Raw genomic sequence first — 26,830 nt, forward strand, 5'->3', positions numbered from 1 at the left:
TTAAGAGCAAGAAATTTGCAGTTTGGGACCACAGTTTGTATGGCCGTAGAGGGTGATAGTTTTGAGAATTCAATGACCAGTTGTTCCTTGAAAGTATAGATACACATCTTGATGAAAGAATGAATTCCTCTATCTTCATTTTTATAATTTATTGACGTTAATTGCTTGTCAGTCTGCCTTGCCAGTGGCTGATGGTGCAGTGTGTACTTGTCATATAAAAGCCTTCAAGGATAAGTGTGGTCAATTACCAGTAGTACCTCAGATTGTTGCTCAAGAAAATATGCAAGCTATTTGAAATATAGGACTAATCAAAGAGTAAGTAGGTACATTTGGTACCAAAACTGTATTCTAAGCTAGTTTTAATTATTTTTGGATTACTCATGCCACAAACACTCTTCTACTCATGAATTTATTATTATTATTCACATTATTTGGGGAGCAGTGTTTTGGAACTGCTATGGAATAATTTTATAAACCCTAGGAAGATTGTATTTGTATAAATTATAGATGAAGCTTTTGTATGTTAGTGTTGAACTGCAACATTTTTTAAATCTGTGATCAGGAGGACTAAGACACCCAGGAAACCTCCAGTGAAGAAAGGATCCCAAACAAATCTAAAAGACCCAGTTGGGGTAAGGTCGCTCTGGATTTATGGGTGTATTGTTCAGTTCTTTTCCTCCTCGGGTACCCTTGGCAGGACTGGGAGAAGAGAGATGGAAGTGGAGTCAAAGAAGATCTAGTTAGCTAAAAGGATGTTAAATTGTGTAAGGGGGGTTCTAGTGGTGAAATTTTGTTTCTATGTAGTCCAGTAAAATGGAATCTTCAGTTGTCAATTGCATGCCTCCTAGAACTAGTTGTAAATTGAAAAATTAGATAATTACAAATATTCTTCAACCTGGTTCATACTCTCTGGGATGGGGGATCTTTCTGCTTGGGTGAACGTCTTTTCCCATCTGTAGCGTTGGGTACAGTAACTGATGGCAGGCCTCATGAGGAAAGCCCAGACTCCTTGCTTCTTGGGACCAAATTTTATAAAAGACTCTGACAGAGAATAGCTTAATTCAGTGTATTGCCTGCTCATAATTGCAAGTACTTCACTCATTTCAGGCTTGAGAACTTGCTTTTAAAAGCAAATGACAAGTAAAAGAGGGCTGGTTCACTCTGAGGAGTTTTCTCTGAGGTATTTTAAATCTGTCCCTCGATGGCATTGGGGCATTGGAGCTCATCTCGGTTTGAGCTGAGAGGACCAGATGCTTTGCACACAGCTGAGTAAGTTTTCCTCAGCCTGATCACTGACTAAGGAGACCACAAATTTCAAACCTTGCGCTTACTTATTTGTGCATTAGTGTCAGGTTAAGCTGGCAAGTTTTAGTTGGCATCCAGTTCTGAAGAATTCTAACAGCTTTTAAAATAATTCTCATTGTGTGATAGCTTGTTGATTTTTAGACTGATTCTTATGTTATTAGTAATAACTTTATTATTTGTACACAAAATAATACTGAAGAGAAGCTGGGCAATTTGATGCTTTTTTATCAAATTTTATGTGCATTTTAAATCTTCCTCCATATCTAATATATCTGTTTGCATTTAACAGTCTTGAGTAGTGCATTTGGGTTTTCATAGCTCTCTAAATTGGGAGAACAAATGTTGAGTGAATGAGTGGACAGGTTAAATGAAAAAATCAGAAGGCAGAAGTCAACCTTTGTTCTTTGAGTATCTTCCTGTTTTTTCAGGTGTACTGTAGGGTGCGCCCACTGACCTTTCCTGATCAAGAGTGTTGCATAGAAGTGATCAATAACACAACTGTTCAGCTTCACACTCCTGAGGGTTATAGACTAAACCGAAATGGAGACTATAAGGAGGTAATTCCTATTGGAACCAAGTTGTTTTTACTCGAAATATTGTTTCCTGAATGCCTTTTCCATTTTTTAATTGAACAAAATTCATGTTTTTGAAAAACTTACTTCACTACATTCACTGGATTTAAGGTGTTTTTGATTTCTGGAATGTACAGACACATCTTTGGTATGCTGGAGTTAGTGGATTACTTTTAGGGGATAATTTCTTGTACTGGATGTTTATTGCTTTTTAGAATATCTATTAGGAATAGTTGAACATGCAATGATTTATGATTGTGCTAGGCCATTTATATATATGTAATTTCATGATTAAAATAACATTTATTAATAGGCATTATATATTTGTATCAACCTTTTATGAAGTGTTTTTATTTTTAGTAAAATTGAGCAAAGTGAGTTCAATTCAGCTCAACATTACTATGCTAGTAGCTGGAGGGTGGAGGGAGATTTTAAAAAATGAGTAAGGCGTAGTGCTTGCCTTTATGGAGCTTACAACTTAGTCATGGGGACAGATGGTCAACCAGTAACCCTCATATGAACAAGGCAGAATGGGAGGTGTGCTAAAGAGGGGTGGACTATGGGAATGCAGAAAGAAGAGATTTAATTCAGGCTATTGTCTATTTTCTAACTTGCTTTCACTCCTTTGTCACACAGTGAAATTGCTCTTCAGAAGGCTACCAGTGGCCTCTGTGCTGCTGAATCTGATGTACAGTTGGTCCTCATGGTCTATTTCTCAGCAGCACCCTCCCTTCTGAAGCACTTTCCTGTCTCTACTTCCATCTCTCCACATTCTCTTCTCTCACTGGCCATCCTTTGCTGCTTCCTCTTCCTTTTCCAGCCTCTAAATACCTACTTGGACTCTGCCCTGGGCTCTCTTCTCTAGCTACACTTTCCCATGGCTTTATAGGTCAGTTATATGGTAACAGCTCTGACATTTTTCTCTAGCTCTAATCTCCAATATCCAGCCACTTACTTGACATCGCTGCTTGGATGTCACATAACCAGAAAAACCCAAAAAAACAAACCTGTTGCTGTCGAGTCAATTCTGACTCATAGCAGCCCTATAGGACAGAGTAGAACTGCTCCATTGGGTTTCCAAGGAGCGGCTGGTGGATTCGAACTGCCGACCTTTTTGGTTAGCAGCCGTAGCTCAGTCCAAAAAGGAATTGTCATTTTTTATTGTACTTCAGATGAAGGTTTACAGAATAAACTAGCTTCTCATTAAACAATTAGTACACATATTACTTTGTGACATTGGTAGCTAACCCCATGACATGTCAACACTCTCCCCTTCTCGACCTTGGGTTCCCCATTACCAGCTTTGCTGTCCCCTCCTGCCTTCTAGCCCTTGCCCCTGGGCTGGTGTGCCCATTTAGTCTCATTGTATTTTATGGGCCTATCTAATCTTTGGCTGAAGGGTGAACCTCAGGAGTGACTTCATTACTGAGCTATAAGGGTGTCTTGGGCCATACTCTTTAGGTCTCTCCAGTCTCTGTCAGACCAGTAATTCTGGTCTTTTTTTTTGTAAGTCAGAATTCTGTTCTACATTTTTCTCCAGCTCTATCCAGGACCCTCTGTTGCAATCCTGGTCAGAGCAGTCAGTGGTGGTAGCTGGGCACCATCTAGTTATGCTGGACTCAGTCTGGTGGAAGCTGTAGTATTTGTGGTCCATTAGTCATTTGGACTAATCTTTCCCTTGTGTCTTTGATTTTCTTCATTCTCCCTTGCTCCAGATGGTGCGAGACCTGTGGAGTATCTTACGTGGCTTCTCACAAACTTTTAAGACCCGAGATGCTGCTCACCAAAGTAGAATGTAGAATATTTTCTTTATAAACTATGTTATGCCAGTTGAGCTAGATATTTCCCAAGACCATGGTCCCCACAGCCCTCAGCCCAGTAATTTGGTCCCTCAGAGAGTTTGGATGTGTCTGTGGAGCTTCCATGACCTTGCCTTCGTTAAGTTGTGCTGGCTTCCCCAGTATTGTGTACTGTCTTACCCTTCACCAAAGTTACCACTTATCAATTGTCTATTTAGTGTTTTTCCATCCCCACCCCTCCCTTCCCTCGTAACCATCAAAGATTGTTTCTTTTTGTGTGTAAATCTTTTCAAGAGATTTTACAGTAGTAGTCTCATACAATATTTGTCCTTTCGTGATTGACTTATTTCACTCAGCATAATGCCCTCCAGATTCATCCATTTTGTGAGATGCTTCACAGATTCATCGCTGTTCTTTATCGTTGTGTAGTATTCCATTGTATGTATGTACCATTGTTTGTTTATCCATTCATCTGTTGATGGGCATCTAGGTTGTTTCCCTCTTTTTGCTATTGTGAACAATGCTACAGTGAACATGAGCATGCATATGTCTATTTGTGTGATGGCTCTTATTTCTCTAGAGTATGTTCCTAGGAATGGGATTGCTGGATCATATGGTATTTCTCTTTCTAGCTTTTTAAGGAAGCACCGTATCGTTTTCCAAAATGGTTGTACCATTTTGCATTCCCACTAACAGTGCAGAGTTCCAATCTCCCCGCAGCCTCTCCAACCTTTGTTATTTTCTGTTTCCAAAAAGGAATTATTGATATTTCTTCCTTTAAATCACTTCTCATTTCTTCTCTTCTTACATCTGTGCAGTTGTTCAAGCCAGAAACCTTGCTCTAACCTTTTCTCACCCCCTCATACCACTTCATCAGCAGATCCTGTCAGTTCTACTCCACAGTGTATCTTGAAACTGCCCTTTCATTTCTGTCTCCACTGCCACCACCCTAGTCTGAGCTCCACTATTCATTACTGAGGACATGCTTCTCAAACTATCTGTCGTGAAGGAACAGCTTCTTTATGATTACAGACAGATGCTTTTATCAATCTTTGACACAGCTAATGATGCTAGTTAGACAACACTGAACCTGTTTAGACTCTGTTCGCGAGATCGAAAGCATGGATGTTGCAGCAATGTCACGTGGCCACAAAAGTTTCTAAGCATTTACTCTCAGGTTTTTGTAATTATCTTTTCCAAGATAATTGGTAACAAAAAGATCGGTAACAAAAAGCAGTTGGCAGTCACTGGTTTGCTGACCATACTTTGAGCAGCACTGACGAGACTGTGTTGACACCTAACTGAACAGCCTGCTTCCACTCTCATCCATTTCCATCCACTTTCTTTAATCCATTTTTGTAGAGCAGCCAGGGTGATCTTTTAAAAACATAAGTCAGATCTCATTTTTTTCCTGTTTAAAACCTTCCAAGGAATAAAGTCTTTAAACTGGGCAAAAAGGCAGGCATAATCCACCTGTCTATGCACTCTCTTTATACTCATCCAATCTTTTGAGTTCCTCAGATAAGCCAGAATCCTGCCTCAGGGCTGTGTTACTGCCCTTTGTCTGGTCTTCTCTTTCCCTTGGATCTTAGCATGGATAGGTCCTCATCCTTCAGTTTCAGCTTGTTACCTCAGAGAGGCCTGTCCTGTCTATCCCATCTGAAGCAGCACCCCACCCTCTCTTCTCCCTTGGTCTGCACCCTGTGTATGTCCTTTGTAGCATTTACCGCAATCTAGAGTTATCTATTTACTTGTTCATTGTCTCTCTTCCCATTAAATGTAATCTTCAAGAAGATATGTACCTCATCTGTCCTGTTCGTCACATGCTCAATAAATATGTCAAATATATTAAAAATAAATAAATGATACTCCAGGAAGAATTTTTGGAGGAGTAGGCCTTTGAGGATGTGAAACAGTTGAAAACTGACTTATTGAATTTTACTTCTTTGTTAGAATTAATTTCAAGTATATAGAATAGGTTTAGTGGAGATTAAGAATTCTTACTACTGACAGTATAATGCAGTATTGTATAATGGAAATACATGATAAGATTATATAATAATGGAATACATTGAAATACATTGGACTGGAAATGCATTAACACCATTTCCCCTGTGGCTTGAGCGGGTTCCTCCTCTGAGGGGACCTCAGTTATCCTCACCAGTTAAGGAGGGTCAGCTGTTCACCCTTTCAGCACCATTCAGTGTATATCCCGTTAATTCCAAGATTCTTTGTTCTTTTTTATGAACTGTGAAGCTGTCATAGGATTAAAATAAAAACTTTCACAAAGGTGGGAGTTTGCCTAGCTTAAGTAGGTATGTTATCTTGGACAAGTTATTTAACCCGTTTCTTCACTTATAAAATAAGCATAATAATTAATAGAACTTACGTCAGAAGTTGCAAGAATGAAATGATTCAGTGCTGTGCTTAGGCAGGGCCTGGGACATGGCAGGCGCCAAGTAAGTGTTAGTTATTACTATTATATATTTGAGCGCTAGTTTACCCATGTCTCCTTTTGAGGGATAAAACTGCCAATTTTTAAAACAAAGGTTCATGATTCTAGTATCAGAGCAGGTTGATTTTAAGGTGAAGGATGTTAAACAGGAAAAAGGGGGAACATTTGACAAAGCTATAAACCATATTAAATTTTGTATTTATATACTCATGCACCAAATAACTTAGCATTGAAATTCATAAAACAAAAACTGCAAGAAATTCAAGAAACCTGCAGAAATAATTGCAATGTCTACAATCCAGTAAAACAAAAAAATAACAAAAATAGCAATAAAAGAGCTCCCATTCCCTTGGCAACTCAGACATTTTAATTTAAATTAAAAAAAAAAAAATGCTCATAGACCACAACTACCATGGCCTCCACCAGACTGAATCCAGCACAACTAGATAGTGTCGGGCTACCAGCACCAACTGCTCTGACCAGAATCACAATAGAGGCACCTGGACAGAGCTGGAGAAAAATGTAGAGCAAAATTCTAACTCACACACACACAAAAGACCAGAAGTACCGGTCTGACAGAGACTGGAGAAACTCCTAAGAGTATGGCCCCCAGATACCCTTAGAGCTCAGTGATGAAGTCACTCCCGAGGTTCACCCTTCAGTCAAAGATTAGACAGGCCCATAAAACCAAACGAGGCTAAATGGGCACACCAGCCCAGAGGCAAGGACTAGAAGGCAGGAGGGGACAGGAAAGCTGGTAATGGGGAACCCAAGGTCGAGAAGGGGAGAGTGTTGACATGTTGTAGGGTTGGCAACCAATGTCACAAAACAATATGTGTATTAATTGTTTAATGAGAAACTTGTTTGCTCTGTAAACCTTCTAAAGTACAATAAAGATATATATATACACATAAATATATATATATATAACCCAATCTAATTTTCCAGATGGGGGTTTGGTAATGTCTTTGGTAGTATGGTTATACTTTATAATTTATTTGGAAAAAGATTTGGTAATTGAAGTAGTCTTGCCTTCTTAAAGGCCACAATTTATTTAACATTTATTTTGTATAAGAATTTAAGATCGTATTAACATTTTATTTCTGGTCTTAAAATGCAGCATCAAAACACTTGGTTTTATGCTGCTATGCTACTTTAAATGATACCTTTATAAAGAAAAAAATAAGCAGTAAAATAGTGTATGAAATAATGCTTGAGGATTTTCACAAATCTAGGACTATGAATCATTATAATACCCTTTAGTGTTCTTGTCACTTAATTGAAACAAAGTCAGCTTTGGTTTATGAAGCGTTAGTGGACTTAAGATTTTCTACATTCTCTGTACTTGGCCACTGAAAATACTTACCAGTTTGTAAGTGGTATAGTTTAGGGTATGTCATGACTTTTAGTGAGATGCTAAGAAACAAAGGGTTCCAAGTTGAAAGGCATTTGTATTATTTCTTTGTGTATTTAGCTCTTACATGTTTAAAAAGAACTTTCTTAATAAGTTGAAACCAATGTATTTCTCACTTAACATATAGTGGAATCCCATATATGCATGTTTAATTTTTTCCTTATCCACAGACTCAGTATTCATTTAAACAAGTATTTGGTACTCACACCACCCAGAAGGAGCTCTTTGATGTTGTGGCTAACCCCTTGGTGGATGACCTCCTTCATGGCAAAAATGGTATGATTTTTGGAATTTTCGTTGTGTTTTTTCCCCCTTTCTGATAAAACTTTTTGATTTATGTTTGACATTAAATTCAGAACTGTTAGGGTGGTAGTAATCTGGCTTTTATAAGCCGTTCATTTTTAGTGTTTGCGATACAGTGAAGAAATACTATAAGTGGAGAACTTTTAAGATTTGACTGATTGTGACTTGCTACATTGTAGGTCTTCTTTTTACATATGGTGTTACCGGAAGTGGAAAAACTCACACAATGACTGGTTCACCTGGGGAAGGAGGTCTGCTTCCTCGTTGTTTGGACATGATCTTCAACAGTATAGGGTTGTTTCAAGCTAAACGATATGTAAGCAATTATTTTGCGTTGTGACTATTTCACTTACCAGCACAGGGACTAAGAAACCTATGGATACAATGGTATTAAGAAAACTAAAGTGCTGGATCCATTTTGTAAACTTTAAATATGTTTAAATGTTAAATATGCTTCTTATTTAAGTCAAAGTCTAAGAAACTTGGTCTGATTTTTGCCCCACTTCAGGTTTTTAAAGCTAATGATAGGAATAGTATGGATATACAGTGTGAGGTTGATGCCTTATTAGAACGTCAGAAAAGAGAAGCCATGCCCAATCCAAAGACTCCATCTAGCAAGTAAGTAGTTACATTTGTATATACACTGGCCTAAGGGGCACAGGATTTTGTCAAGCGGTTTCCTTGAGTATAGGAAATGGGGAACAATAGGTAGAGAAGTTGGTCTGACAGTTGACTTTAGTGAGGTAAAAGTTGAGGAATGTTCTTAAGTTTATTTGTTCGTATTTTTTCTTTGGTTTTGAGCATACTACCGTCGAATCACTGGTTAGAGACTGTGCCGCTCTGGGTGGGGAGCGGGTGTCAAAGACTGTGCTGTGTATCTGGGAGGACACAGGGTGCTGTTGGGGGTTGTGACCATGTGTAAAGTTGCTTTGTGCACTTCTGCTTGTAATGGCAAATCATTTATATCTTTCAGATTCCGTTTGGGGTCATTCACTTTTGATATTGACTCACGATGTAGAAGATTAGACTGTTTTGACTTTCTTTTTCTTTCCAGACGACAAATAGATCCAGAATTTGCAGATATGATAACTGTACAAGAATTTTGCAAAGCAGAAGAAATTGATGAAGATAGTGTTTATGGTGTATTTGTCTCTTATATTGAAATATATAATAATTACATATATGATCTATTGGAAGAGGTGCCATTTGATCCCATAAAGCCAAAGTAAGTAGTGAAGAGAGCTGCTTCTTAGCTGTGTAACCTTGGGAAATCAGTTCACCTCAATGCTTCCTTGACTGTAAAGGGGAGTAGTGCTTACTTTTTCCGGTTGTTGTCAGAATGAAGTGGTATAATCTGTATATCATGTAGTTGGTGCACAATGTATCTTCTATTATTAACTAGATCTATGCAGCTGTATTAGGGAACCAGTGGGTCAAGGCATCCAAGGAAAAAAGTGATCTGAATATCCATCTTAGGGGTAACTTTTGTAAACTTTTGGCCCTAGGCTATGTTTTGAGACAGATCATAATGAATTCTATCAGGAAGTGTCCCTGTGAATGAGGTATGAAAGGGCTACCTTTGAAGAACCTGACACTAGCACTTGGAGTTTTGTAGCCTCTGTAATCATCTTGCGTCTCAGTGATCTCTACATAATAGAGCCTAAAGCTGTTGTCTCTACAACTAACACAGACCCTCTGTGAGGCGCAGTGACATCTGCATCATCATTCCACCAGAGTTAAATCACTGCTCCTTAGATTTCTTTGGGTCTTGCCCTGCTTAGACTAAAGACCAGTTGCAATCTGACATCACAAACAATAAATCTGCATTTGTGCCAGAGCTGACTCTGGAAACTTACATCTAATACTAGTGGCTTGTCCTCGAGCTGATGATTCTGTTCTAAAGCCAAAGGTTTTTTTAAATACTGTCTTCACTAGGGTCTGTTAGCACATAAATAATATGTTGACCTGTGTCTTCTATTTAACTTTGTGTATAAGCCTAATGAAACATCACTGGGGAAACAGCTGGATTTAGAAAATCATTAGACTGAGAACAGATGTTGGTATATTCAGTTTTATTTACATTAGTCAGTTTATAGACTGGTCGAGGCCACACTTGATAAGTGTTTCTGTGGTTGTTCCTGAGTCACGTTTTGGTGCAGTTACCCTGAGTCCTTGAATTTTCATCTGCATTGATTAAGGAAGCGATTACAAAATTGCTAAGTAAACCAAATTTAATCACATTTTAGATTATGAGTTTATATGAAGGATGACTTTGCTTCCTTTTGTGCTTTTGCTCTACTTAATCCTTCCGCAAATGAGAACTTTACAAAGGGACTTATTCTGGAGCGACCTATCTTTATTTACCCTTGGAATCTTGGTATTTAAGAGAGAGATTCTTGGGGTTAGGTTATAGAGAAATACATGAAGGAGTACAGAACTTATGAAACAATGGTTTGTATCAAACAGATTACTTTCAGTGTATCAGCTGTGTTGACTCTGGTTTTGTGTGTTTACTCATTCTTCTAAATCTTTGTGATGTCATTCATCACTACCAACCAGTTTCATTTCTGTGCATGCGCCAAGTTTTTGTTTGGTTTGTTCTCAAGGAGATTAATTTTAAAGGAGACGTCCATGGCGTTCATTTAGTTATACAAAAGGAAGGCTGACACATGTGTCTTCTGTGCCTTGTAACCTTTCTGGTAACTCCCTGAGTGAACTTACAAGGGTGCGGTTCCCTGTCACCTGTGCTGCACTGAACCTGTTGCTGTGACATGACTGCTGTAGGAACAGTGACTTACACCTTATTCCTTTGGTAGGTGGAACAGTTGCAGCACTCCCCTGAGGAACACAGATTTTATGTATGTGATGGGGTTGGCTCTTTTCTTAGGGAGAAGGGTACAGTTACGCTGGTAGTTGGCATCTGTGGTGTGTTTGCATGTAGATTGTTTTTCATTGGCAGTGGGCTGGCTGCTACCTCCTCTAAGCCCCTCCTTGCTTCCTGAAAAATCTGCCCATGTCCGTGATGGTGGTTGGTGAATGTCCTACCTCCACCATTCACGAGACTTGAGGCCAAACAAACAGCACCTTTCCCACCCTCATCCTACCACACGGACTACAACTTGACAGTCACTTTAAAAGGACTGCCATTCCTGGTGTATGCCAAACTCTTTCTGAATTATTTTTTTTACTGTTGCTGAGGAGGTCAGAATCAGCTCTATCTGCTGATCTTTTAAAAGTAGGAAAATAGTCTAGATTTTGCTGTTACCTGTGCACGTGTTGTTGCTGTCATGCTGCTTTGGTCTCTAGTTGTTAGTGTTGTTTTGTGTGCTTTGTGAGTTAGAGCAAACTTTTAAAATAATCAGTGCCTGTTACCCTGTTGTGTCACTAATCTTGACTATATCTTTATAATCTTATTAAAGTTTAATACTTCTCTGGGGTCTGTCTTAAGCTTATTCCCATTTTAAGAATGGATGTCATGTCGTCTGACATTTTAGTCTTTGTCTTAAGTGAAGATACCGGCATCTCATAATTTAGGACACTGACTTTTTTTCTTTCTCATAGACCTCCACAATCTAAATTGCTTCGTGAAGATAAGAACCACAACATGTATGTTGCAGGATGTACAGAAGTAGAAGTGAAATCTACTGAGGAGGCTTTCGAAGTGTTCTGGAGAGGTTAGAAACAGAATTGCAAAAATATAAAATAATAAATGTAATTCTAAGAGATGCTACTACAATTTGACAGCAATACTTTTCTGAGGAATGGAAAGCATGTGTAATGACACGGCTGAGTTCAGGGTTGATCAGTGGTTTCTCTGTCATCATAGGCCAGAAGAAGAGGCGTATTGCTAACACCCATCTGAATCGTGAGTCCAGCCGTTCCCATAGTGTGTTCAACATTAAATTAGTTCAGGCTCCCTTGGATGCAGATGGAGATAATGTCTTACAGGTAAAGTAGTGTGTGACGTCTTTCTTGTTCTAACTGAATCCTTAATTTCTGCAGTTAAATCAGGGAGGTTTCATTGCAGTTGAGATTGCTCCAGGATTAATATATGTGTAGGTGATGCCTTTTTTTGTTTGTATGTTTGTTCTATGAGGTAGTTTTAGGAAGCTGGGTAGTAGATCTCAGAACCTGGGATTTTGCTGTGAAGAAGGTTTACAAAGCTTTATAAATTTAATAAAGGGGATAAAAGGAGAAGGACGTGTGATTCGTTGTTTTATCTCTGAAGACTCATTTTGAAGTGGCAACTCAGTTAATGATTTTGGAAGGTCACCAATTAATTTACTAGGTATACAGCTCAAGAGGTGGCCTGTGTTCTAAACTGTTCGTCTTTTTGGCTGATAGGCCAGGGAGCTCCTCCATCTGTTGATCACTGTTTGCTGCTGGGCCTTATCATGCTACAAGGCTTATATTAATTAGTAACAGCATTTGAGGCCAAATATACATCATTTAATAACTTCAAGCTATTAAGGTGTAATTCCATTCAAGTTATATCATGAAACTGGCAGTCATTATGAAGGTTTACAGATGGAAAGAGGAGATGGTACAGCTGGGCAGTTTAAATGCAGCCACTGGAGTGAAGACTGCCAGGAATCCTGATTCCTGTGTATTCACTAGTGTTCTGATCTAAGTGTAACAGAACCTCCCTGCTTAGGTTGTGAGGTTAAAGGAGGTAATGCATGCAGAGCTGTTGTTCAAGTGCTTGGCTTATAATAAGCATCAGTAAATGTTAGCTAGAACATGGTTATAAGGCAAGCCTCCGTATACGTTTGGTTTCCTTAGAAGCACATCTAATATTAAAACGTCAGTTATGGACCTCTTGACTTTCATTTCTTATTATAAAAATCATTAAAAGTATTATGAAATTATTAAATTGTTATAAAATTATTAAACTCCTAGTTATACAAAAATTTAGGATATCCCTGTTCTAGACTTCCTCTTTATTCAGCAAATATTTATTGAGTTCCTGCTAAGTGCTAGACACTATGCAGGGTGCTGGAGATAAAGTGGTAAAGAATGCAGAGAGTTACTGCTCTCATGGAGCTTATGGTCCAGTGTAGAAGACCAGGCGTCAGGAGTATATTTATCAAACACTTTTAGTAAACTCTCCTCAAAACATTTACCATCACCTCTCTGCATTTTGTATTACACAAATAGCGTATTCATGTGATTTGCTAATTTGTTGCTTTGGATCTATTTAAAGAACACTGTAAACAAGTTACAACTCATGTTATTGGCTTTATGACATTCCTTCAGGAAAAAGAACAAATCACTATAAGCCAGCTGTCCTTGGTAGATCTTGCTGGAAGTGAAAGAACCAACCGGACAAAAGCAGAAGGGAACAGACTACGTGAAGCTGGTAAATAAAGTGTAGTACTTACTGCTGCGACTGTCAGAAATTGCAATGCCAGTTTATTATCTGTTTATTGATAGGAGGTTGAAACATAATTGTCTTCAATTAGATCATTTAGGGGTTAAGTTGAATGGTCAATGGTATTTCTTTAGTGATTCCGTTTTGGTATTGATGTAAGAATAAGGGAGATTGACTAAATAAAAAGTGAATATGTATTGACAGAGTCTGTTAGTTAGTATCTATTGGTAGTATTATAGGTCACTATTGGGTCCTTAAAATTAAATGAATTAGCAGTTATCCAAATATTCATAGTGGTAAGAATCAGCTTCTGGAGACGGGGAAAAAATTTTTGAACACAAAAGCCAGTTGAAGGAAATCTGTTGTTTTTTTTTAAAATCTTTGGAGTAGCCATGTAAGTTGTATTTATGTTAATAAATATTTATTGAATACTACTGTGTGCCAGAACACAGGTGTAAAGGATGAAGCCCTGTACTTGAGAGCTCAGCTCAGTACAAGAGATGATAGGAACTAAGGAGACCCTCTAGTAGAGTGATGAAGTGAGTTCAAGGCACTGTGAGAGTAGAGTAGCAGTCTTGGGGGTGGGGAGGGGGTTCCTGGGAGCATTCATGGAGCTGACACTTAAATTGAGGAGCAGGGAGCTATGTGAAGAAGGATAGGATTAAGGGCATCATCGTTGCCAGGGGAGGAAGACACTTAGACCAAGTCCTTAGAGTATGGCAAGGTCAGCTTAGCTGAAGTGGAGGTGTGGGTTGCGATGTGGGTGAGAACTGAGGTAGGGGAGCAAGGCAAGGTCATGAAGACCCTTGTCTATCATATTAAGACATCTGAATTTTATCTTGAAGGAATAATGGTAACTACCTATTATTGAGGGTCTAGTGTGTATCATAGTATCTACTATGCATGGGCTTGATTTCTTGATTCTGAATTTTCAGGATTGTATCGTCCCCATTTTTCAGATGAGGACATTGGTTGGGGGAGGTTAAATAATTTTACCACGGCTGGAGTCTGGGTTCAAATCCAAGTTGGTTGGACTCTCAAAACTAGTCTTCCTACTATATTAAATAGCTTTCCCTTAAAATCAACGAAGGACTAGTCTTTTAGAAAGATCATTTTGCCAGTGTAGAACATGAATTTACCAGGGACAAGTCTGGAGATATGAAAGAACAGTTAGGAGCCTTTTTTAGTAATTCATTAGGTGCTTTTGGTAGGATTAACCTTGACGAGTAATGAAGTTTAGCTGGATTGAGAACAAAGTAAAAGCCTGAAGACCTTGATGCTTTCAGGACAAAATGAAGAGGACTATCAGTATTAACGTGGGTGAAGAATAGGTGTGACAAGAGTTCGAGTGAGAAAACTAGAGTAAAAGGATTGGGGCTCGGGTGTATGACAGGCATTCAGTTTGCATAGGCAGTGCAGTTCTAAGCAATAAGGTTCAGAGTCTGGGCATGGTTGTGCAGCTGGAATAGGGAGATAAGGATTTACTGGAGTTGAGGAGGACAGCGCCCGCTGACGTCAGTACGTGCAAGTGACGATCCTTATAGATACCAGGTTAACCCGGGAGCTGGCATCTAGGAGGAACATTTGGAGGCAGTAGCAAGGAACTAGGAAAAGGTTGCTTGCTGTCCCTATGCTCACCATCCTTGTAGAATGTCAGGCTTTAGAAGACAAGCAGCCTTACTCAAAGGCTACAGGGCTACAGGGGAAGCATTACTCTTCCGGCAGATAACAGTTAGGTTGCACAGCTTCTTAACCTTTTTTGTGCCATGGAAGCAGAGGGAAGCCTGTGGACCCTTCTCAGAATAATTTTGAATGCGTACCATAAAATACATAGGATTACAAAGGCAACCAATTATATATATTGAAATGCATTTAAAAAATATTTTAAAAGAATTAGTGTTATAATAATTTATGTGCTTATTATAATAAAAGCTTAAATAACCTAGCAGCAGGTCCAATTACACAATTTTGAGGTAGTGATGAACATAGCTATCTTGAGATATCTGCAATAAACTGGAATGTGCTATTAATAAAATCTGTAATTTCTACTGATTAAATCACAGGCACTACTAATACTACTTTGGTCTTTTTATTTTTTTTTTGGCCTGGGTTCATAATTGAAGGAACTGCTAAATTTAAATTAGGGGTCAGTGAAAAATAAAGATGTAATTTATATCCCATCCAAGTATGCAGGCTCCCTGAAAGCTACCCATGGACAACATGGATCCTGGGTTAAGAACCCCTGACCGTTAAGGGAGGGAGGTGAATGGATCATTCCATGAGTGGCTTGAGGAAGTCAGAGAAATCTGTTGACGGCAACATGAGTTCCTGATAGCACACTGGGAGAGGAAAGAATCATTGGGAGTTTGGACCAAGGAAGAGAATCATGAACCATGGAAATATTATGGGGGTACATATGAGTTTTGTATTCTGGGAGGTGGACAAGGATGAAAGCAATGGTAGAGTTAGCTGACTTAATCAATGTTCCAAAATGAACAAATTCTTAATTATTTTGGGGGTCTATGCCAGTGAGACCTTCTGCATTATTAGAGGGCTGGTTGATCTGTCAGACTTGCCTTTGCTCAGAAATCCAAACAAGAGTGGTCAGGAGTAATCATGACTCCTAAGAAATCCTTGTTCAGACGTCCAGGGGACAGAGTTAGCTGGTTCCTAAGATGCTTGACTGTTAGAAACAGCAGTAACCCCTGTGGGGCTGGGGAGCTCTCTCGGAGCCAACACTCGCCTGAAATGGTCATACTTTAGGACATTATTTTAATATAAGGATATTAAACACTTGCATCTAATATCCTCTTTCACAGAATTTAGAATTTGGAAGAAATCTTACTGGTCATTAAGTCCAATATTTCATTTAGTAGAGAGAATCCATTTGATAGAATCTCTAAAACAATAACTAATTTCTCCTTAAATACTGCTATTGAAAGCTGAGCCGTGCATGGACAGCTCTTTGAATCAAGCAACTAAAATTTGTTATTTGTAATTTCCACCTAATAGTTTTATGAAGTATAGATTTTATAGGCAAACAAAACATACTTTAGCTACTATATTGTTTTCAAATGTCTTCTGGGTTTTTTCATCAGGTAACATCAATCAGTCACTAATGACGTTGAGAACATGTATGGAAGTCCTCAGAGAGAACCAAATGTATGGCACTAACAAGGTAGACAGTCGTCTTCTGTAATCATTTGTACTTTCATTTGTGTGCCTTTTTTGCCTCATGTGTTTGGATTTGGATGTATTTATAGATGGTTCCATATCGAGATTCCAAGTTAACCCATCTGTTCAAGAACTACTTTGACGGGGAAGGAAAAGTGCGCATGATTGTGTGTGTGAATCCAAAGGCTGAAGATTATGAAGAAAGTTTGGTAATTTTATATTTATTTATCCTATAAAGTATCAGAGTTTCTGTAGGGAAAACAGATAATTATTTGGATATGAAGAATGACATTTTGAACTGTGAACTAACAACCAAACTATATTTCCTTATTTGATGATTTCTGAAGGACTTAGATATACTTATTTTTTAAAAATTCCATTTGTTTTGTATCTTAGCAAGTGATGAGATTTGCAGAAGTGACCCAAGAAGTTGAAGTAGCAAGACCAGTAGACAAGGCAATATGTGGCTTAACACCTGGGAGGCGATTCAGAAACCAGGCTCGGGGAGGTCCAGTTGGAGATGGTATGATTTGGTGTTAATATCACTTGTCCAGTGACTGGTCTCATATTTTTCAAAGTCTTTTTCCACATAAGAGAACTGTTTGCTTCCATCCTTTTAAGAACCAAGTGCAAAAAATTTGAACTAAAGTATAAATGAGATTTTTCCTGTTACATACTCATTTTGTAGGGGGTATGATTATGAAGACTCTAGAAGTTACATGGTTAATTGGACTGGGCTGGAATCACAGTGTTAAACCTGTTTAAATAAGCTCTTTCTCCACTGTGTAACTTTTATAATTCTTTTATAATTCAATACAGAACCATTGGTTACAGATGTGGTTTTGCAGAGTTTTCCGCCTTTACCATCCTGTGAAATTTTGGATATCAACGATGAGCAGACCCTTCCCAGGCTGATTGAAGCCTTAGAGAAACGACATCACCTACGACAAATAATGATTGATGGGTTTAACAAACAATGTAAGGGCAAAATTGTTTGCAATCATGTCAACTTCAGAAATGCAAAGAATCTGCAGTGAATCTTAAGTTCTTTGGTGGTGTGCATATTTAGGGAAGGGTTATTCTGTCTCTATACTTTATAGTGCTCAAGGCATTGTTTCATTAGACTGACAAGGAGTATCTTTTCTACAGCTCTCTTTTATATTCCTAGACAGTAAAACAAAAGAAAAATGGGTGTGTGTGTGCTCCCTCCCTTTTTTTTTACCGACATGATGGACGCACAGCAATAATAGCTACTTTGTTTTTAACTCCTGCTATTTATAGGCACTTGACATATTACCCCTTAATAACTGTGTTCTTGGGCAAATGACTTAATCCATATCTTATTTTTCCTATCTGCAAAATGGTAATTGTTCCTACCTCAGGGGTTGTTGTGAGGCTAAGTGAGATAATGTATGAAAATCACGTAGAATAATGAGAACTAGTACAAAGTAAGTGCTCAGTGAATGTACCTACTATTTTGTTATCATCACCAATGCATTCTAATCTTAAACTTGTGAGGTGAGTGGTATTTAAATCCCCATTTTGAAATGAGGAAGTATGCTCAGAAACATTAAATAACTTGCCCAAAGTCACATCACTAGTAAGTGGTATACTAGGGATTTCAAGTCTGGTCTAACTTAGAGCTGAGCTCTGGTCTGACCCCAAACCTTATGCTGTTTCTATTCTGACAGCTGTTCTGAAGCAGGTGATCGGCCTGAAATAAGTGGGTCATAGGGGATGGGAAAGGGGGAGGCCATAGTGCAAAATGAAGGACTTAGCTTTTTCTTCCCCCTAGAAATAAGCAGAATTGTGGACGTCTTTTGTAGACCTGAGAATCACACTCCTGATATCCTTTCAAATTTGTTTTCTGTTTACAGCCAGACTTTCAAATAGAGATTTGCTGAATGGCTATATTTTATACACCAAAAACCAAAACCAACCTGTTGCCGTTCAGTCAATTCCAACTTATAGCGACACCATAAAGTCCCTGGGTGGCGCAAACGGTTTGCACTGGGCTGCTAGCGGAAAGGTTCGTGGTTCGAATCCACCCAACAGCAGATTTGTCTATCTAACCCTGACTTCACACAGCTACCTCTAACTGCAGTCCAACCCCTCAGGATTCATTCTAACTTCTTTTCCATGTTTGTAACTCCCTTCCCTGGGTGTTTCAAACAGTTAACAGTCAGCTGCTAACTGAAACATTGGAGGTTTGCATTCACCCGGAAGTGCCTCTGAAGAAAGGCCTGATGATCTACTTCCCTAAGATTACAGCCACTGAAAACCCTACCCAGGGCAGTTCTTCTCTGACACGCATGGGGTCACCATGATGATTTATAAAGTATCTTAATTAAAGTTTATTTTGTTAGTAATTTTGGATTTGGAGTAAAACTGCCTGTTGTGCCTTTGTTTCAGCTGTTACTTTTAAAGCTTTGTTACAAGAATTTGACAGTGCTGTCTTAAATAAAGAAAACTACATTCAAGGAAAACTAAATGAAAAAGAAAAGGTGATCTCAGGACAGAAATTGGAAATAGAACGACTGGAAAAGAAAAACAAAACTTTAGAATACAAGGTTTGTTTTGGCATTATTATTATAATGATGTGCTGGCTGTTTAACAGTGGCCTCTGCTGTTCTGCTTTGTGGCCTTGACCGCTGACCACTGCTTACTGTAAGTCATCACTTGGTTATTTATAAATCTTCATCCCATTCCAAAGAGTGAAAAGCATACAAGAGAAAAAAGGGATCATACACAGGTATTAATTTTATGAGTAGGACTTTAGCAATTGAACAGAATGTTCCCTAACCCAAAAAAGTGAACTTTCTATAGGACTTTCTAGAGTTTACCTTTAATTATAGCTTGCTTTTTCATTTATTAGAAATATTTCCTCAATATATTTCTTAAAATAATCACATGAAATAAATGATTAAATGAAATAATATAAAAGTGTCAGCATAGTGTCTTGAGTATGACAGATACTCAGTAAATGTTAATTGGATCCCTATTTGTTCTTACAAATCAGATTGTGAAAGAGCCTAAACTCAGGATTGACTCCTTCCCATGGACTAGAAGGAAATACTGTTTTGTCTGGGAATGTTGCAGCACTGTGTGATACATGCTTGTTCTTTCATTTACAGAGGATCATTTAGGGGTTGGGGAAGTACACATTCACACAAGAGAGAAGCTAATCTCATTACAATTTTCTCTATTCTGAAAATAACCTAGAAAATTAAAATTTTAGGCCTTAATTTTAGAGGAAAGTCAAGTATAACTTTGTCTTCCAGTGAGGAACTTGTTTAATAGGTTCTTATTTCTAGGAATGGAGGTGGAAATTCAGATGAAATATTAGAGGAGGAAAGTACTTTCTCTGATTTTCTTCCCATAACTATGCTTGTATAAGCAAATTAAGAAAGATTGTTTTATAGCTATAGAAAACGTGTACATATCAAATGTGGAGCATAATGGTCTACCTTTGCAGATTGAGATTTTAGAGAAAACGACTACTATTTATGAAGAAGATAAGCGCAATCTGCAACAGGAGCTTGAAACCCAGAATCAGAAACTTCAGCGGCAGTTTTCTGACAAGCGCAGATTAGAGGCCAGGTTGCAAGGCATGGTGACAGAAACAACAATGAAGTGGGAGAAGGAATGTGTGAGTGTCATTCTTGCACGTTTGTCTCAGAGTTGGACGATTTATTTGAAATTGTAGTTTGTTTTTGTATTATTGTACTTGGGGTCAGGTTTTGACGGTGCTGGCAATAGTAGCCACTACAGAGTTCATCTTCACTGTCCTCAAAATCCATGACAGGTTAATTAGCATGGTAAAGCATAGTTAACTCTCAGGAAGACTTGGAGAACTGTCAGTTTGAGGAATACAGTGGTCAGGCAATCTGGGAGCTTCTCTGGTGTGTCTGAATTAGTGCATAAACTGGCGTTGATGATCTGTAGGAGCGTCGAGTAGCAGCCAAACAGCTGGAGATGCAGAATAAACTCTGGGTCAAGGATGAGAAACTGAAACAGCTGAAGGCTATTGTCACCGAACCCAAAACGGAAAAGCCAGAGAGACCCTCTCGGGAGCGGGATCGAGAAAAAGTTACTCAAAGATCTGTTTCTCCGTCGCCAGTACCTGTAAGTTATTTGTAGCTCTGCGGTAACTTCGTACTAGGGAAAATTTGTTTTGATTAAGTGGCTTTCAGTGCGGATAAAATTTTTATTTTTTATTTTATATTATTATATTTCTTTTTAGTTTTTAAATATTTCTAAATTTAGTACAATATAGTACAAATTTAGCACAGAAATTTAGTAATTTAGTATAAATAATTATAATGTTAAGTCTTAATGTGCTAAAATTACAGAAAAGTAATGAATTGTTTCTCAGTTTTTCAGCCGTGTTCATTAATTTCTCTTCACTTTTTTTAGCTTTCTAGTAACTATATTGCTCAGATTTCCAACGGCCAGCAACTCATGAGCCAGCCACAGCTACATAGGCGCTCTAACTCTTGCAGCAGCATTTCTGTAGCTTCCTGTATTTCGGAATGGGAGCAGAAAATTCCTCCGTACAACACACCTCTCAATGCCACATCTATTGCAAGGCGTAGGCAGCAGGAGCCAGGACAAAGTAAAACTTGTATCGTGTCAGACAGAAGGCGAGGGATGTACTGGACTGAAGGCAGGGAGGTGGTTCCTACATTCAGAAATGAGATAGAAATAGAAGAGGATCCTTGCTGCGGGGTTAGTGCCAGTATTGTTTTAAAGCATTGAAGCAATAGATTTTATCTCCTATGTTTTTATATAACTTGGTTCAGAAAGTTCAATGGAAAGATGGGTGGGCTCTGATATAAACAAGGTCGAATCTTTATGTTAGTTAATTTCAAAGAATCAGGTCACCCTGAAATTGAGGCTTGGCTCTTCATCTGAGAAAGCACAAACATGTTTGGCAACAGAAATAATGCCTTTTGCGTTCACTGAATCTGGCTCAGTTTGGCAGATCCCAAAGCAATCTGGTTTTCAGTTACATAAGCTATTGAGTAGCGCACAAAATCAGTGAATCAAAATCAGAGTACACTTTGAGTATTTTTTTCTTTTGGTTCCCTTTCTCCAACTTGGACCCCTAGTGTCAGTGGTCAAAGCGCTTGGCTGCTAACTGAAGGGTCAGTGGTTGGAACCTACCACCTGCTCCTCAGGGGAAAGATGTGGCAGTTTGCTTCCATAAGGATTACGGCCTTGAAAACGCTATGGGCAGTTCTATTCTGTCTTGTAGGGTCGCTATGAGTCGGAATCGACACGATGGCAATGGGTTTAGTTTTCTCCAAATTAAATATTTTGCTGTTTTTGAACTTTTGCTTTTTAAACTGTTTTCCCCAATCTTTTATCTTGACAAATTTCAAACCCAAAGTTGAAAGAATGGTACAGTAACATTTGACCCTTATGTAGATTTACCAATTGTTACTTTATTGATCTATAGACATTTTTTCCTTGGACCTTTCCTTTCCTTGGACCTTGGACCTTTCCTTGGACGACACTTTATCTCTAAATTCTTTACCACCCATATCTTAAGAATAAGGGTATTTTCCTTCATAACTACCATCCTTAGACCATCTAAGGAAGTTAACATTAATAAGTATCTTCTATATATGGTTCATACTTGTATTTTCCCAGTTGTCCCCAAACTTTCCTTTTTCAATCCATGATCTATCAAGGTGCATGCACTGCATTTGGTATAAAATAATCTCCTTAGTATAAAATAATCCCTTTACCTTTTTTAAAAAAATTTCATGACATCGACTATTTTAAGAGGCCAGGCCAATTGTTTTGTAATTATTGAAGGTTTAGATGTCCAAAAATTGCTTTTAATCTCAATTTTAATTGCTTTATCCAAATTTATAAGGGCTCTGCCGCATTCAAGGGTGTTTAAACAAATTCACTTACATTTTTGTTGTTACAGTTTTCCTTTGAATCTGAATAAATGGACCAAGTTAATACTCTTAATTTACATTTAGTAAAATCTTAACGTAGCTCATTTAGAATTTTTTTTCTAGACAAATTAATCTTATAGTAAATATCTGTTGTAGATTTTCTTGTATAATTTAGAGCTGTAAATGTGCCCACATTCCTGATTATTAAGGGATGGTGATGAATGCTAAAGTATTTAACAAGGCAACAGATTATTCTAAAGTCTCTTAAAGTACTTTACTGTGTGGATTTTGCCTCAAACATTTTTTAGGGAACAAATTATGGTGAATGGTCTTTCTGATCAACTCTAGTAAATCCCCTTATTTCATGAAAGTTTACACACTGTAAACTGTTCCAGGCCTGGTTGTGTCTGGTCAACACTAATGCAATGTAGCATCTAATTTGGTTAGGAGATATCTAAGAGGATTTACTGGAGATCTTTTAACTTCTCACCTGAAATCAAACTCTTTAGAAGTGCAGCAGAAAAGTTACTCTAAGGCTAATATATAAGCATCTCAGATTTTTTTGGTGAAAAATTACTTTGGGTGGACTAAATTTATATACTTCAGTGAGGAAGAAATTTGACATATCATTTATTTCATAAATACTAGTAGACTGTAAAGACATCTTCCCAAAAAGTCTGTGTGGTGCTTTTGAAGCTGGTTTCAGGATATATTGCTAAATATATTCAAGAAAACAATTGCCTTGCTAAATGTCAGATCATAAGAGCCAGACTTTTTCTTCAGTTTTAAGGGAACCATTTTAAGAATACAAAGTTTCTTGCTTCGAGGCTGAGCCATCTTTAGTGGCGAACTAGGCGGACCATGCTGTATAGTGTAATGATTAGAGCTGTCACCCGTGCTTCATTTATATCTTGTAATTATACAGGGCAAATGCTTCTGTTCTCCAGGTATGGATTTTGAAATGGAATCTTGATATTTGACCAGCTTTGAAGGATTTGGCCTGTGACAGACGTTTTATTTTCAGTTTTATAAACAGAAGATGTTCACAACATCCCAAAGATAACTAATTGCTTCAAATTATTAACTTTGAAAAGTATTTTTTTCTTAGGCTGAATGTGTTACATTTGATTTTCCCAGATTTACTTGACATTTGACTGGAAGCAGCTAGTTTTTTATTGCATGGTAGAGACTGATAGACTATATTCTTTATTGGGATCTTGGAACCTTTATGAAATGCTTTAGTGAAAAAAATTGGTTGTCATGTTTTAGCCATTATTGTACCTTGAACTTTTCATGAAGTTCTATTTTGAAATGTTAAGATACTAACTGAAGTGTTCAGAAGTAATTTATATTCTGATTGTCTTATATATTGAATTCTTAGTATACCTTGTGCTCTTAAGTATTTTGTCCTATTTAGCTTCACCAGCTTTTATTATTTTTTTCCCCGTCTTTGTATAAGGATTGTCATTGTCTCCTGCTTAGAGGCCTGTGATAAGTTTAGGGCTTTTATTGATCTTACTGAAGCTTTTAAAAGAGTTGTGGACCTAGTAGATTGCCTCATATTACCAGGCACAAATGTTGGTTTTTGATTTAGGATGAAAAATGAATTATTTGTCCTGAACACCACCTAAGCAGGAAAGACTAGCAGCATTACCAGAATTTTTCCTTCCATTCTTTGTTGAAAGGGAAGCTCCTTGGAAGAATATAGATATATACACACACAAGGTGGTATTAAAAGGTACTTGTTGGTTTTGTGCTTAAATACAAGGAGAACATTACTTGAATAGCATATTTAGCTTCTGATAATTTCGCACATTTGTTTTGATATTGTCATCAATAGAGCCAAACCTGCTGCACTTCTAACAATTCACTTAAATTAATTCTGGGTTATGCTTGTTTCTTGATTCTTCTTTCAATCTGATCAGAATGCACCACCAGTTCGTCTCCGACACAGACGATCACGCTCTGCAGGGGACAGATGGGTAGATCATAAGCCTGCCTCTAACGTGCAAACTGAAACAGTCATGCAGCCACATGTCCCTCATGCCATCACAGTATCTGTTGCAAATGAAAAGGCTCTAGCTAAGTGTGAGAAGTACATGCTGACCCACCAGGAACTAGCCTCCGATGGGGAGATTGAAACTAAACTAATTAAGGTAAAAACAAATTTACACAGGAAGAAAAAATATATAAAAAGTTAACAAAAAAAAAAAAAACATTTGCCCTACTATTCCTTTGACGACACATAGGCAGTGTCAACTGGAACATAAATGGGCGTTTGCTGTAACCTTTTTGTTTGTTAGCAGTAAACTAAAATAATGGCTTCACTTGTGAATCTGCTAAACTGGGACTAAATCTGCTGTTTTCCTCTGTATGGGGTTTCGATTCTCAGATTTGTTAGAGGAACTCCAGATAGAGCTGTAATGTGCTGGTTCTTTAATTACTGTATATTTAATTTTAACCCCCTCTGGAAAAGTAAACCTAAACAAAGAACTCCTAACTTTGCTATTTGTTAGTTCAAAATAAAAAGCCCACATGAATACTTGACCTATCAAAATTACTCAGCACTGAGCCACCCAAAGCCCTGTCCCAGGAGGAGACTTGCCTGTCTGTAGAAGAATTTTCTTTTGATCATCAAGTCAATGAATAATCAGAGAAGTCAAACACAAGACTGAGGGGAAAAAAAGCTTTTCATTTCAAATTCAGTTTAGAGGATAGTTGCTATAATTACAGTACTGACAGTGAACATACGGGTGCTACACCCAGAGAAGAAGGTTCAACGCCTTAGAACTTTTAGAAGTTTCTGGCAGATTTCTTGAAACTTACTGCAGTTTAGCTTTTAAAATTAAAGGCTGACCAAAAAGGAAATTTTTTTCCCCTTCATGAATGCTACTGATTATATTGGATTGACTTCTCTTGTTTAGTAAGAGACATATACTCAAATTTCTATAAGTTTTTTAATAGTACAACCTCATCAGTCCCAAGTACCATCTGGTTTTGTGGGTGGGAGTTTCCATAAAACAGTATAGCCCTGAGATCAATTTGAAATACAATATATGTGTGTTTATTACTTGGATGTATCAAAGTGTAACAGTGACCTTTTCTTTTGGCTTTAGGGTGATGTTTATAAAACAAGGGGTGGTGGACAATCTGTTCAGTTTACTGATATTGAGACTTTAAAACAAGAATCACCAAGTGGGTGAGTGATCATCAAAGATGTCTCTCTACAATGCTGTTTTCTTAGCTGCTCTCTCGAGGTACAAAATATCCTATAAAATTTATCATTCATTATCCGAAGGGGTGTAGATTAGTATTGCCCTTTCTAATATTTTTCCTGTTCTTAGTTGCAAAAATAATTGTTTCCCCTTTTTCAGTAGTCGAAAGCGGAGATCTTCCACAGTAACACCTGCCCAACCAGATGGTACAGAGTGTGAATGGACCGATGTAGAAACAAGGGTAGGGGTAAATTAAATACTCGCTTAATAAAAATTAGGGGTGTCATGTTTTAAACCCCACAGCTGTAGCTTATTATGCTCTTTGAAGAAGCTCAGGTACAGTCTCTTGGTGCCGTGGAGTTTATAGGCTTGTTAGTTACCAAACTTGTGAAGACACCTTGTGTTTGTTTGGGTCTGGCCATAATGGGGCTCTTCAGTTTAAAGCTTGTTTTTGTGCAGAGGGACAGAGCCATAGAATTGAGTCAGAGAGTATCAGTCTAGAATAACAAGAATTCACATCAAATTGATGGGAATCTTCTCAGAGGCAGCTCGCTGGCAATTCCCTGGGTGACTGTGGTATTCCTGATGACAGCCTCATGTGCAAAGAGCATGGGAATGTGGGGGCTGTCGGGGCTGGGAGGCCAAGTTCCGGCCCTGGCCAGTAATGTTCTCAAGAACTCCTCTTCCTCATATTTGAATGAGAGAAGTTGCCAGGATGTGGCCTTTGTCTGAAATAAATTGCAAGTATCTGACCAGTATTTTAACATAGGCATCTTTGCTGAACTATAGAAAGCAACGCTGGCTTTCATCTTGGTTGAGCCTGTTCTTTAAATAGAGCTGAGAGGAGCTATATTTCCTCTTCGTGTTTTTCCTGTCAGTGTTCCATGGCTGTGGAGATGAGAGCGGGATCTCAGCTGGGACCCGGCTATCAGCATCACGCACAACCCAAGTGAGTAGCTGGGGCATTGCTGTGTGTGTATGCCCTCTTCTGTTTCCACCACTATGCCTTCTCCCTACCAACCCCTTGCTTTTAAGAGGAAAGCAGTGATTTCTATGTAGACCTTGGCATAGCTGGGAAGACTGTAGTAGGCAGCAGCAGTGCTGAGAGCTCGGAAGGCTGGAGAAAAGCATTCAGGGTGGTGAGAACAGGAGGTGATGGAGACTGTTCATATTTGGCCAGCTCCCAAAGCTTTCAGAGGCTGAAGTGAGATCGCCTGTAAAGAGGGAATGCTAAAGGCTTTAGTGTGGAATTTAGTGTCATTCATTCTTTCCTGACTTGCCTCTTGGTCTTGCTACAGCAAGAATGTTCA

The 26,830-nt window shown here is 38.3% G+C and overlaps 1 protein-coding gene across 1 annotated transcript in view; it reads left to right on the forward strand.

The window, feature by feature from the left end:
- The first annotated feature begins 568 nt into the window (after positions 1–568).
- The window catches only part of KIF23 (kinesin family member 23), a 32,863-nt gene continuing 6,601 nt past the window's right edge, over positions 569–26,830 (forward strand). The window contains exons 1-22 of the mRNA XM_023729864.1: positions 569–632; positions 1,734–1,862; positions 7,716–7,821; positions 8,028–8,164; positions 8,357–8,466; positions 8,903–9,073; positions 10,665–10,706; positions 11,410–11,522; positions 11,675–11,796; positions 13,105–13,207; positions 16,318–16,397; positions 16,483–16,602; positions 16,790–16,916; positions 17,213–17,371; positions 18,806–18,963; positions 19,869–20,042; positions 20,339–20,518; positions 20,810–21,121; positions 24,231–24,461; positions 25,422–25,504; positions 25,680–25,761; positions 26,399–26,469. Coding sequence (XP_023585632.1) covers positions 8,075–8,164; positions 8,357–8,466; positions 8,903–9,073; positions 10,665–10,706; positions 11,410–11,522; positions 11,675–11,796; positions 13,105–13,207; positions 16,318–16,397; positions 16,483–16,602; positions 16,790–16,916; positions 17,213–17,371; positions 18,806–18,963; positions 19,869–20,042; positions 20,339–20,518; positions 20,810–21,121; positions 24,231–24,461; positions 25,422–25,504; positions 25,680–25,761; positions 26,399–26,469 — 2,528 coding nt within the window. The 5' untranslated portion in view covers positions 569–632; positions 1,734–1,862; positions 7,716–7,821; positions 8,028–8,074. The remainder of the gene's footprint in view (positions 633–1,733; positions 1,863–7,715; positions 7,822–8,027; positions 8,165–8,356; positions 8,467–8,902; positions 9,074–10,664; positions 10,707–11,409; positions 11,523–11,674; positions 11,797–13,104; positions 13,208–16,317; positions 16,398–16,482; positions 16,603–16,789; positions 16,917–17,212; positions 17,372–18,805; positions 18,964–19,868; positions 20,043–20,338; positions 20,519–20,809; positions 21,122–24,230; positions 24,462–25,421; positions 25,505–25,679; positions 25,762–26,398; positions 26,470–26,830) is intronic.

The sequence above is a fragment of the Trichechus manatus genome, unplaced genomic scaffold (assembly GCF_000243295.1).
Source record: "Trichechus manatus latirostris isolate Lorelei unplaced genomic scaffold, TriManLat1.0 scaffold00030, whole genome shotgun sequence".
NCBI lineage: Eukaryota > Metazoa > Chordata > Mammalia > Sirenia > Trichechidae > Trichechus > Trichechus manatus.